This window comes from Mustela nigripes, chromosome 9 (genome assembly GCF_022355385.1).
Source record: "Mustela nigripes isolate SB6536 chromosome 9, MUSNIG.SB6536, whole genome shotgun sequence".
Taxonomy (NCBI): Eukaryota; Metazoa; Chordata; class Mammalia; order Carnivora; family Mustelidae; genus Mustela; species Mustela nigripes.
Window position 1 is genome coordinate 4,677,003 of NC_081565.1, and position 13,516 is coordinate 4,690,518.

At 52.0% G+C, this 13,516-nt stretch overlaps 1 protein-coding gene across 9 annotated transcripts in view; it reads right to left on the reverse strand.

Moving 5' to 3' along the window:
• PRRC2B (proline rich coiled-coil 2B) overlaps positions 1-13,516 on the reverse strand; it is a 59,766-nt gene that overhangs the window by 27,728 nt on the left and 18,522 nt on the right. For 8 of the 9 annotated variants that reach the window (XM_059410507.1, XM_059410505.1, XM_059410504.1 and 5 more), the window contains exons 9-13: positions 11,707-11,797; positions 8,844-9,030; positions 4,910-5,225; positions 2,966-3,150; positions 789-984 (exon numbers count right to left, since the gene is read on the reverse strand). In XM_059410507.1, the coding sequence (XP_059266490.1) occupies positions 789-984; positions 2,966-3,150; positions 4,910-5,225; positions 8,844-9,030; positions 11,707-11,797 (975 nt within the window). The remainder of the gene's footprint in view (positions 1-788; positions 985-2,965; positions 3,151-4,909; positions 5,226-8,843; positions 9,031-11,706; positions 11,798-13,516) is intronic. The other variant, XM_059410506.1, reaches the window with a different exon arrangement.

Sequence of the window (13,516 nt, forward strand, 5' to 3'; positions counted from 1 at the left end):
TGCTGTTATCTTAAAACTTCCATTCATGGCTGGGGCACCTGGGTGGCTCAGTGAGTTAAAGCCTCTGCCTTCGGCTCAGGTCATGATCTCAGGGTCCTGGGATCAAGCCCCGCATTGGGCTCTCTGCTCAGCGGGAAGCCTGCTTCCTCCCCTCTCTCTGCCTGCCTCTCTGCCTACTTGTGATCTCTGTCAAATAAATAAATAACATCTCTTAAAAAAAAAAAAAAACTGTATTAAAAAAAAAAAAAACTTCCATTCGTGGGAATTTATAATACTTATAGCAAAAGATCAGAAATTAATGACCTCGGTATTCAACATAAATAGTTAGTTAAAAAGAACAGAAAAATTTCAAAGGAGTTAATGAGGAAAAGACAGAAATTAATGTTAATACAAGCCAAATAAAATAAAGGAATTAAGAAATCCAAAAGCTGCTTTTTAAAAATGGCATTATGCAAACCTTGGGAAGGACAAATCAAGGACAAACAGGAAGGAAAAAGGCACAAAGAACATGGCAAATGGAAAGAGATAAACTTCAATTAAAAAAGAAAAAAAGAGCAGGACTAAACGACACAGCAAGAACACCAGAACTAATTCAAACGATGTATAACACGTGACCGGAAGGACACTCCCCAGGGTTCCATGTGACTGGTACCATGACCGTATGCCAACAACAGAAAGCCACAGCTCAGTCGGGTCCGTGAGCTGCAGGAGAGGCCAGACTGGAGTCCAGGGGGGGTCTACCTCCTGAAGGAACGCCTCTCCCCCCGTGGCCCCCTGGAGCTGCTTACCCGAGGGGTGGAGGGCAGACGGGTAGAAATCCACGGGGGCGCGAGTGGGCGGGATTCGTGGGTCCATGTAGGAAGGCATCATCATCCACCGGGGATCGAAGCCCAGCATCTGGGGATGGTGGGGGTAGAAGGTGCGCTGTGGGTGTGATGGCGGCGGGTACACTGGCTGCCAGTGCTGCATCTTGTACAGCTGCTCCTGACCGGGAAGAAAGACCAGGTCAGACATGTGCCGGGGCAGAGCCTGCACCTGCGTGTGTACGTACATATGACACACATACACTCACACACCCCCTCCCCCCACCGAGTCACACCAAGCCCAGGCTCGAGGAGTCTCTGACGGCTCCGCACGGCTCTCGGCGGAGCAGCCCGAATCCCACCATGCCCCATGGGGCCCTCCACCTAGAAGGCTCCTGTCTCCACCATCCTGGCTCAGCCCTGTTCTTCCTTCAGGTTGGCACTGAGAGGTTTGCCCTTGCTCTGGGCAGCCCCACCGCAGTCCATGGCAGGCCCCGGCGGCCAGCCTCTGCCCTGCGGCCCTGGGACCGCCCTTGATGCCCTGACGGCAGGTGAGGGCTTCACATCACCCGTCTCCCCTCACAGCAGTGGCACCCTTGCCTCCGAGCACCAGTCACGGCACACAGAAAAGTCGCTGCACAAACAGATGAGTATCAGCAGAACATTCTAGTCAAGGTCCGAGACCCTGTGAGGGTTCAGTTCCAGCCCTGCGCCCCTTGCATCACTGACCCCGGGGCCGCCCTCACAAGCACACCCCAAACCAGCCTTCCAGCAGGAGTCAGGAGCAGAGGCAGACAAGGAGAAGAGCTGACCGGCTGCGCCCTTCCCTTCTACAAACAGGAAGGCCCGGGCCAGGCGCGCCAGACAGCTCTGCGACCCCCAACCAGCACCCACCAACAGGGTTCCAGGCTGCCAGCCTCCAGGCAGAGCTCCCCTGTCCGGCCCCCAGGCCCTCGGGGAACCTGACCAGACGGTCTGTCTGGCCGGCTCCTTCAGCTGCCCTGGTGTGTTCGGACTCCCTTCTATTCTGGAGGAAGGACTCAGCGGTCTCTGCCCCTGCCCCCGCCCCACAGCGTTACTCTCACGGCTGTGTCTGGCTGCAGCTACCTCGGAGATCCTCCTGGTCTGTTAACTCCCCGCCGAGCCTGCGAATCACCGCACAGCGCTGGCTCACACTGTTGCACTGCCACAGCACCAGGGATGTGACTTGCTGTTTGCAGCTCAGGAGCTGAGGGGCTTCCAAAACACCTCACGAGGACCCGCGGAAAGGAGGAGCTGAGGCAAAGGCTTTAAAAGCAACTAAAAGAGATTCTAGAAAAGGCTGAAGACCCTGATGTGTCTCCCCAAGGCACACATGTTCTGATCCACACCCAGTGATGTCTAACCACGACGGACACCACATCTGGGTGCCGGGCGACGTGATGTCCACATGCCACCTGTCTCCCACTAAGCGCGCCGCTCGTCAGCAGAACCTGTGCCTCCACGCGTCCTCCTTGAAGACAGAGTGTGAGCGAGTGCTCCAGCGGGGCCACCAGAGTTGGTGTGATGACAACAATGACCCACGTCATCCTCCCCAGGGCAGACAAGGTCCCTTTTGAGGTGTAGGGACTAATACAGGGGATACTGATGGCACGGATAAGCCAGTCCACAGGTGCCCTGAGGGCCCGGCTGCCAAGCGGAGGCAGGAGTTCATTCCTCCGGGCCCCAAGGCCACGCCCGACTAGAGAAGCTGCACAATCAGGATCAGAATCCATTCAACTCAACACCTACAAACCTACATCCTCAGCCCAAAGCTAGCACACCTCTCCAACAGCTTTGCAAGCCCTCCTGGGCCTCCTCTCTCCCTGGGAGGGTGCTAGGGTGGACACCACTGGTCTAAGGAGAAGCCACAGCGCACTGCTTGGGTGAGCGCCAACACCACCACCGCTTCCTTGCCAACATCGGACAACATGGCCGGCCGCTACCTGCAGCAGTTCTATTCCTTCATAGGAGAAATCACTTGGAAAAATGAAAATTGTCCAGGGCCACTCTCCTAAGGCTCTAAGTTTTCAGGCGCAACCCCTGCCCCCCTGCCAATGATGGGGGTATTCGAGGGCAGATTCCTGCCAGCTGTTTTCCCCTAAGGGGGAGGGGACATCCGCTGAGCTGTCAGACCTGTTTACCTGCTGCTGCTGGCGCTGGAATCTGGGAGGAAGTGACTTCTGGTACTTGCTGAACTCCTGCGCGGGGGAGCCGGCCTCCCTGGCCCCCTCCTCACTGCCGCCGCTCTGGGCCACGGCTGGAGATGCCGTGGGGGCTTCTTCTGAAAACGTGCTGGGGGCTCCCTGGGCAGAGAACTCAGGAGAGCCTAGAGGACAAATAATGAGAAAAATGTCTGCAGTGAGCTCACAAAAAGCTGGGCTGGCCAAACATTTATGGCAAACTCTCGTTCTTGCTGGCACAGACTTTCCACGGCTGGCCGGTCCCCAATCCCGAGCCCCGGCCCGTGCTAACACCTGCCCTGCACGTGTGAGTTCACCGACGCCCCGCGACGCCATCCCTCTGGAGGCGAGAAAGCGAAGGGCCAAGAGGTCCGGTGACCTGCCAGGGTCACACAGTGTGCGGTGAGGCTGGGGTTGGGTTCCAGGCAAGAGAGGTTTTACTGAAAAAGACTCCAGCGAAGCGGACAGCAGCCACCAGCTCGGGACAGCCCACAGCCATCATCCAAGGAGCGGGCGTCAACCCCAAAGTCACGGCGCCTCTCCCTGCCCGCCTCCTCCCCGCGAAGGCAGAGAACAGTCCCTCTTTCTTGGCCCCATTCCAGTTTTCTAGCTTTGCACTGGGGGGGGGGGTCCCTCAGCTTTATTAAAGTATAATTAATGCCTGCATTCTTAATTCTGTTGCAGGGGACAATCAAACCCCACGCAAACCCCAGAGACCTGGCGGTATGTCCCAGAGGAAGGCCACAGAAGCACAGGGCAGGGGCACACGCAGCACCCAGGTCCGCCCGAGGACCTGTCTCAACGGAGCGGTGCTCACACCAAAGCACCGGCTTCCCAGACTCTCCAGCTCAGTGAGTACTGGGACTGGGCACAGGCTACACCCAGACTTCCGGGCAAGTAAACGGACAGAACAGTTGTGGGTTTCTCAGAGCTCGCCGGCCACAGGACCCACATGAGCAGCCTTCAGGGACTGAACCCAGCATCAGGCTCTTCTCTCCTAAAAAGAGTGGCTTTTAGTTCATTTAAGGATATCACAAAGAAGGGTGCCTGGGTGGCACTGTCAGTTAAGTGTCTGCGTTCACCTCAGGTCATGATTCCAGAATCCCAGGATCGAGCCCCACATCGAGCTCCCTGCTCAGCGGGAAGCCTGCTTCTCTGTCTCCCTCTCTCCCCGCTCATTCTCTCTCTCCCCCTCTCCCACAAATAAAATCTTAAAAAAAAGAAAGAAAGAAAGAAAGAAAGAAAGAAATCACAAAGAACAAAGCTGGCCGTATTCTTTCAAACCGCTGCAGGAGCCCCTCTCCGCCACTCAGCGCAGTTCAACGTCCCTTACGGAGCCACGTGATCCACTCCCTGCACAATTAATGCCAGGAAGAACGCAATTGAACGAGCAGAGCAGGCGGACTTCTCTCAATGCCACAAAGGTATGTTCTTTGTGATTTTCTTAAATGAGCTAAAAAGACCCTGTGCTAGAGCCTGCATCTTTGGCTAAGGACCCTGTGCTAGAGCCTGCATCTTTGGCTAAGGACCCTGTGCTAGAGCCTGCATCTTTGGCTGGGCGGGGCAGGAACGAGAAGAGCGACGAAGACGATGAGGACAAAGTGGGTAACACGCACGCTTTCCGTATCTGGAAGCTGCGCCCAGCGCTCTCTGTACGTGCTCTGCCGTGCCCCAGCCTGCGGGCAGGAACACACTACTCCATCCCGTCTTACAGACAAGGAAACAAGCACCAGGGAGGCGAAGTGTGGCTACAACAGGATGTGAACTCAGGCCAGAACTCAACGACCGTGCTTCCTGCATCCCCTCGCGGGCGCAGCCAGCTGCACCGGGAAGTTGGGAAGAAGCAAACAGAGCATGGCCAACAGCCCAGGGTGGCCGGTTCACAGGACCAGGCCCAGCACCTACCTTTGCGCACAGCAGGGCCATTCTCCTGTGGGGGCGGCTTCTCAGTGCCTGGAGATCGGGGCACCTCCTTCTCTGCCTGCTTCTGGGCCTCGCCCGCCTTCTGAGCCTGCTTGCACTTCTGATCCAGCTGCTTAAGCTTGGCGGCACAGGCAGCCAGCCTCTCTTCCCGGGCTCGGCGCTCCTCTTCCTCCCGGCGCTTTCGGGCTCGCTCCACAGCCTCGGACATCTCTGACTGCACAAACTTCTGCCGTGGGGCTGGCTTGTCCTCTTTGTCCTCAAGAGACTGTTGTCGGAACATGCTGCCCAGTGAGGACTTCTGCCCAGAGAATGAAGTTGGATGAAACAACGGGCCCGAGCCCAGGAGACAGGCCACCCCACCATGCGATCAACTCTCCTTCCCAAGACCCCTGAGCACCTTTAAGAGGCAGCAGTAGTCATGTGCCGACTGAACCTGGGTTTCAATCCTGCTTGGCCCTTTACTAATCTGCAGTGAAGTCTGGGCAAGTGCCAGTGTCCCCTACCCTAGCTCCCCCTGTGTAAGCCGGGCACAAAGAAGGCCCAAGGGACAGTGCACGCGCAATGAAGGCCGTGCAGAGTGCTCTGCACCGTGACTGACACGGGGAACAGCACTGGATGCTCTCACCACAGCTAATGCGCACACGAGAACGTGTGCTAGTGGAAAGGAGCAGACACCCTCACATTCATCATCTCAGTTGCAAAACGGCTCTCCTCTTTCTCCCATGAAAATATAGAAACCTCCGGTGTAAAGAGGCACAAGAAATTAAAAATTCACCGTCACACATACGGTTTCAAAGTGACTCTTCATATAAAAACATCTCTTTGGGGCCATTTCATCTGCTTCTGAGTCTCACTGGTTTCCAGTCACTGGGCAACCAGTGGGACGCCCTCCCAGCCCTGGAGAGGGGGGTCCCCACGTGGAGAGTGGAGAGGGAGTGGAGCTGCAGGCAGAGAGCATCGCAGCAGACGTCGGGGAGGTGTAATTCAGCACCAGTCACCGGAATTCCAGTGGGGAATGACCCTCCAAAGCAGCCTCCTGTGCCAGGTGCTCGTAGCAGATGCATACAAGGGTCCCCAGTCCTCCAAAATCAACAAACAAGATCTGTGCCTTTCCTCACGTGCTCGTGGGCCCTCCACAAAAGTGCCATGCAACACATTCACTGCAGTCAAGGACTTTCCTCCTGAAAGTTAACTACTCGTGATCAAGAGACATTAACGACAACCAGAGAGGATTAGGAACTTGGAACCTGGAAGCAGAGAAGCACTTTCAGAAGATGGGACTGGGGCGCAAGAGAGCACTGTCCTTTCATGGTGCCCAGGATCAGGCCTGCCCCCGTGCTCTGAACGCTCTGTAGGCACCCCAGGGCCTACATCGTCATTTACCTCATACCCCAGGGCTCCCAGAAATGAAAGGGCACGTGTGGAACTCCACAAGATACCCGGAGCGCCCTAACAGTAGCTGCCGTTTCACAGACCTCATGCTCTGCAAAGCGTCTGACCTTTTCAGAAGCCTGAATGCATGAAATTATAGAGATCTTTTTTTCTTTGTTGACTCAGTTAACTCACGTTGTTGTTTATGAGCAGATCAAAGTGAAACCTTCTTGGAATACTGAGTAACCCCCAGATAGGAATGAAATCTGGATTAACTGCACAGTAACTTCTAAGAACAGCTCTGTGTCAATTCTGTTTCACTTTTGTGGTTCCCTAACCCTAGGCACAGTGCCTGGCACACAACAGGTACTTGACACAAAAGACTAAAGATAAAAGCATTTTCATTTTATATGATGTGGAACCAGAGTTCCTTAAGTGCTGAAGTGCCTTAAAAATGGCAATTTCATTATTGTTGGCATTATTTTCCCAAATGTATCTCAATTAATGCCTTTCTCAGACCTAACTACTCTGTGCCTCCTGGACAATCAATCCCTTAGTCCTGAAGCATGGCCCAGCAAGGCAGGCATGTGGCGCCAGACAGTCCTGGTGGCTCAGAGCAGGCGGTCAGAGCCCAGGCAGGAGGACGATGGTATCCATGTGGAGGTGCGGCTGGTGGGGAGTTAGAGCCCAACCAAGCTGGGTGAGGAGGCCATTCCCAAGGAGAGGTGGCCCAGCAGGAAGATTCAGGGCATCCATGTGGGGCGGGGGATGGGGCCCTGACAGCTGAGAGGACAAGGAGGGCATGGGTGCAGGGGAGAGAGGGAGGGGCGGACACGGGAGACCGCTCACACGGGGACTGGTCACGGCAGCGAGCACACTGGGGACGACGGGAGCAGATAGCTCACTGCTGGCAAGAGGAGTTACAGGTACACGGTGGGAAAGAACCAAGCTGGGTTGTGTGGAACCAGAGCTAACACTGTGAAGTCACGGCTCTCTACACAGATACACGAATAATGAAAACACAAACATGCGTCTGTGTGTACACACGCATCTGTGTATACACACACACCTGTCCCCACCCTGTCCGCCAAGCAGGCCCAGGAGGAGGGAGCATTCCTGATACCATATATTGGTTTCTAAGTATCTTAAGGGCTGATTCCAGAGCAAGACAAGGTAAGCACAAAATGACCTTAGAAAAGCTATCCTGGGGTGTCTGCCTGGTAGACCAACCATGCAACTCTTAATCTCAGGGTTGTGAGTTCAAGACCCATGTTGGGTGTAGAGCTTACCTGGGGGAAAAAGACGATTGAAAGAAAAAGAAAAAGAGAAAAGAAAAAAGCTTCTCCTATCAGAAAGCAAAGAAACTGCTTAATAATGGATGGGACACATAAGGACAGACACCAGCCTGAAGAGGCTCCTGACAACCAAATCAAAGATAGCCGGAGCTTCAGAACAAGGAGAAGAACAAACTATAACCCACTGATATGAATAAGGAAACCGGAAGTTTAATGAGAAACAGAATAGTTATATTTTCAAAGTAGCTCCCCACAAATTTCTTATCAGTTACAAATGTGGATGAGAGAAACTCCATGGTGTGAAATTTGGTGAGCATTAAAACCTTAGTTAAGGGGCGCCTGGGTGGCTCAGTGGGTTAAAGCTCTGCTTTCAGCTCGGGTCATGATCCCAGGGTCCTGGGATCGAGCCCCGCATCGGGCTCTCTGCTCAGCAGGGGCCTGCTTCCCTTCCTCTCTCTCTGCTGCCTCTCTGCCTGCTTGTGATCTCTGTCCGTCAAATAAATAAATCAAATCTTTAAAAGAAAAAAAGAGAGCAATCAGAGTGGTGGCCGTCAGAGTGTGGACAGAGTGGGATCAGTCACATGGGGCGATACAAGAAGAGTCAGTGTCATCTCTGAGATGTTCTAGCCAAAAATGGAAATCTTGAAAACTGGAGGTGAATTCCACAAAATAAATGACTTGCAATCTCGGTAAGGGTCAGAGCCATGAGCGTGAGGGAGGCAGAGGGCTCCTCCAGACCGGAGGCAGCCCATGACCCGGAAGGGGACTCTTCTGCAGCAAGGACACTGACAGAGCAAACAGAACAGGCTGGATGGGGCTGAGAATCGGATGCTGGTGAGGCACCAATGCTGATTTCCTGGTTTTAACCGTGGTTACCTACGAGGCAGAAAATAAATACCAAAGTGTTTTGAGGGCACAGGGCCTGACCAGGGTGGCAACTTACTCTAAAAATGGTTCAGAGAAAAATATTCTTTGTGTTGTGCTTCCAACTTTTTGGTAAGTTTGTGACTGTTTCAAATTTTTAAAACTAAACTTTGTACATGAAAAATCAAGAGAGAGAAATGTCCACCTAGGACTTCTCAGAAACCACGAACTCCGTGAAGTGCAATTGTAGAGGGCGGACAAGCAGACACCCGTTGTGCTGCGGTCCTGGAGCTCGGTGAGAGGAGTCTGAGGAGAGCCAGTGCACGCGAGCACACGTGTCTCCCGAGCTAGCCACAGGCACAGAACCCCTCCAGTGACCACGGTACCTGGTAGTCAGGGCCGGATGCCCAGCTGTGAAGTTTCCTAGAAGTTGGCTGAGGTTCTGGCACTTTCCGGACGACACGGGTCACTGCTTCACCCCAGTCTTTTCCTTCCTCCTGGGGACGCTTGGCATCAGCACTGTCCGCGGAGCTCATGGACAACTGCCGCTGCCGTCTGGGGTCCCAACTGCTCCTGGGACAGACCGCAGTGAGTGTGAGTTTTCCCAGTCAGCCCAAGTGCGCTGTGGTCTTACCCGTCAGAGGGCCTCAAGAATCCCCAGGCCAGCTGTCCACACACCAGTGTCGTTCCCTGGAACAGACCTAGCCTGCGTGGGTGAGAGGACACGCCCGCAACACCAAAACCCAGCACCAACATTTACCAAGTCACTCTGACACCAAAAAACGTCCACATCCATTACCTGGTTTACAGGAAATTAAGTCCTTTCTCCCCCATTTTAAAGAATGGGTAACAGAGTCTCGAGACGCTGGGGAGCTGTCTTCCCAGGAAGAGCGACCAGATTTGAACCTGAGATCCCAGAGGAAGGTCCTTCCTCTTAGACTATGGCTCCTTCCCTATGCTTTGCATAAAGGAGGAGCTCAATCAATTTTCCTCAGAACAGCAAACGAGATCTCCCTGGACGATGCCATGACAGAGCAAGAGGAGGAAGCAGAGCAGACACGGCATGGAGCAGAAGAGGGGTTCTGAACGGAGGCCGGGGGGAGTGGAGGTCTGCACAGTGCCCACCTTTACATGCTGCAGGGAAACAAAGGCACCAGGATAAAAAAATGCGGGCATTTACCAAGCACTGCTTTCGTGCGAAAGCAGCGCCCGGCATATGTCAAGGAGTTCAGCGAAAAGCAGCGGGTCAGGTCAGGTGTGGCTAGTATGTGTGTGTCCTCGCGTGTCCGTGCGCACGGGCATGGGAGGGCAGCGGGAGGATGAGGCCAGGAAGCTGCCTTAGATCACAGCGGGCCAGCAACTGCTAGGACTCCCGACGTCACTTTGAGAGGCGCTGAGACCACACAAGGCTCCGGACGCACCAGGAAAGATGACAAGGCACAGAACGGAGGAAGGAGCTGAGCTGGCTAACCTCTGAAAGGGTGGGAGAAGAAAGGATGTGCTCCCAGGGTCGCAGAGACAATGAAGAGGAGGGATGGAGTCCAGGGAAGTGTCAGGAACCCATCACGGATGGGGAAACGAGGAAGAGTTAAGGAAGACCGGGGAGCGTGGAGGAGGAGACTCACAACCAACTCAGGAAACACCGAAAAGAGTGCAGAGTCAGGGAGGGGATGGTTTGGGGACTCTCAGTTTGAGATGTCCTTGGTCACAGCCAGCAGTGAAGCTGGGTCCAAACCCACGCTTAACTCTTTCAGTTGAATATTCCATTCACGTCAGCTGAAAGAGACGAGGAGCAGTGTCCGATGGCTCCGTAAGTCTGTAAAATTGTATGGTTTTGCCTTTAATTTAAGTTCTTGCTCAAAATTCCTTCTGGGTTTAGTGTTCCAAGAACTGACCCATAGAGATTTCCCAAGTGCATTCAAAGCTTCAGTTAAAATCAAGCAGCATTAAAATAAGTTAAAGAAGCCTCAATTAGTTATTTTTTGTGTATCAGAGAAAAAGTGGCAGAAGATCCTTACCCACTCCCTCTAGAAGGACTTTTAAGTAAGTAACATGGAATAACAAAGAAAAAGACTTGCAGACTCAACTATGTAAACATTCAGTTATTGACAATAAAACTGACAAAAAGAAAAACATCAAAGCATTAATAGCAAAACAATATAAAACACTAATCACATTTTAAAGGAGATACAGTAAGTCTAGTAAATATATGTACAAAGGAAATAAGCAATCCCACACAAAGGAAAACACTCATAATTGCTGGTATCAAAAATTAAATTAAATTGAATTAAAAAGCAAATTAAAGCAGCCATAGGTACTATTTAAAAAGTACTAGCCGGGATACAAGGGTCTGTTAAACATCTGCCTTCAGCTCAGGTCATGATCCCAGTGTCCTGGGATCGAGCCCTGAGTCAGGCTCCCTGCTCAGCCAAGAGTCTGCTTCTCCTTCTCCCTCGGCCCCTCTCCTGCTTGTGCTCTCTCTCCTCCTCTCTCAAATAAACTCTTTCAAAAAAAAAAAAAGGTACTAGCCAAAGAGTCTGGCTGTCTTAGTTGGTAGAGCATGAGACTCTTGATCCCAGGGTCATGAGTTTGAGTCCCACATTGGGGATGGAATTTACTTTAAAAATAAAAGTAGTTGCCAATCAATCTATTGGTATTATGACAAAAACTAGAGGGACCAAAGTGCAATGAAGTATTTTCCAAAGGACATTACAGGTAAAATGAGTCCAATGAAATGATTCAAAAAAGAGAAACGGAATGAAATGGTCACTAAGCTCAGGAAAGGTGGCGTGCCCCACTTGGTGCTCGTCCCACCTCCCCAAAGATCCCTGACACGCTCTAGCACGCCAGTCAGAGGCTCTGGGCAACAATGGAGTAAAGGAGTTAGGTGAAGCCCGTTGGTTTCCCAAACTTGCCTGGCAGAGAGACCTTTCTGGGCCCCATATCCATAGGTCATCTGCGGAGCAAGTGGTGTACACACTCACTCGGGAAAACACCGGCACAGTGGTTAACACCCCGAGCGCTCAGCCAGCCAACCGTGCCGGGATGCACACCCCGGCTCCAGGCCCACACGGCTGTCCCATCCACAGAAGAGAAACGGTATCAGCCCGTATGAGGCTGCCCGTGACCAGGAAATGTACTCGGCAGGATGACCAGCCCACGGCTGCACCGATAAGCAGTGACACACGCACACTCGCGCTGGTCCAGCCCCGGGAGCGGCACTAGGAGCAGCGACGGGGGGGTCCTTACCACTTGGGCCTGCCGTCCTTCCCAACGTCCTCCTCCTCTTCGTCATCACTGAACTTCAGCTTCTCGGAGTAGTCCACTTCCTCGTGCAGGCCTACATCAGGAGCAGGGCCGGGGAGACCGAGAAGCCAAGGCTGAGTGCCACGCTGGGGGCTTCCTCCAGTCAGGACTCATACCGGCCCAAAGGAGAAGGAGGGCAACCCGGCCCGCTGCCACCGCAACAAACACCGCAGGTAAAGGGAGGGACCGCTCTGGGTTCAGGTGACAGCAAAGCAGCCCTGGTCGGAAGAGCCCTTCCACAGACAACAGTTCTTAAATCTGGACAAAATGTTTTACAAATGTCTTAGAAGATACAGAAGAGTGAACAAAAGAGCAGGCGAAACTAGATGGGAGTCCAACCCGGAAACACAGAGCCATGGTCAGTGGGATCTGTGAGCTGCTGCTGTGTCCTAGGGCACTCCCCAGCCTGAGGGACTCAGAGCGCAGAAAGTACCCATCAGCTGACAAGTGGGCACACAAAATCTGGGAGATCCATACAGAGGAAGAGTATTTTGGCCATAAAAATGAATATGAACACACAGCTCAACAAAATGAATCTTTGAAACAGGCTCAGTGAAGCCAGACAGAAAAGGCTACACACTATACTGTGTGCTTCCATTTATAAGAAATGTCCAGAATAGGCAAAACCACAGAGACAGAAAGTAAATTAGTGGTTGCCAGAGGATGTGGGGGGGGGGGGGTAGCTGGGAGTGGCTGCTGATGAATGGTACCGTGTGCTGCTTCTGTGGGCAATGGAAATGTTCTGGAACTGGACAGTGGAAATGGCTGCACAAGCTTGTGAATGTACTAAAACCCACTGAATTGTGGACTTTAAAAGGATGGATTTAATGGTATGTGAAATTTGTTACATGAACTATACCTTTTAAAAAAGGAAACAAAAAGTCCAATACAATTATAAAGCCAATTTGATGAAAAAGCGAATACTATATGCTGTCTAGATCTTCAGTTTAAACAAACACAAATGGGTCAAAAGGAAAAGGATTCAAGAAAAATGCCACACCATGAAAACATAACACTACAGCAATGATCTCACATGGGACAAAAGGGACCCCCCAAGACAAAAAGCATTTCTAGTGATAAAGGACATCTAAAAACAATACAAAAGGTCAATACGCCAGTCATAAAAATTATAAAATGTGCACATGCTTAATAACAGCTTCTAAATCAACAAAGCAGAAACCTGATAAAATTCAAGGGAGCAACATAAATCCACGGTCCCAGTAGAGAACTCCACACCTCATTTTCAGTAACCGAGAGAATCAGACAAAGGATAAGTAGGCAAAATCTGAAGGACACTTATCAACCACCTTGAGAGTAACAAAACTGATATTTACAGACACCTAACAACTGTACAATACGCATTCTTTTCAAATGCACTTGAACAGTGACCAAGACAGACTATGTCCTGGTCATAAAATAAGTCTCAGTAAGTTGAAAAGAACTGAAGCCATACAGTACATGCTCTTGTACTATGATGGAATTAAATTAGAAATCCAAAAAGCCCTAATAATGAAAATGAACAGATAAATAAAATAGAAAACAATCCAACAATGGAGAAAATTAAAGGTCAAAACTGCCTCTTAAGAGATGGAGATTGGGGCGCCTGGGTGGCTCAGTGGGTTAAGCCGCTGCCTTCGGCTCAGGTCATGATCTCAGGGTCCTGGGATAGAGTCCCGCATCGGGCTCTCTGCTCAGCAGGGAGCCTGCTTCCTCCTCTCTCTCTCTCTCTGCCTGCCTCTCTGCCTACTGTGAT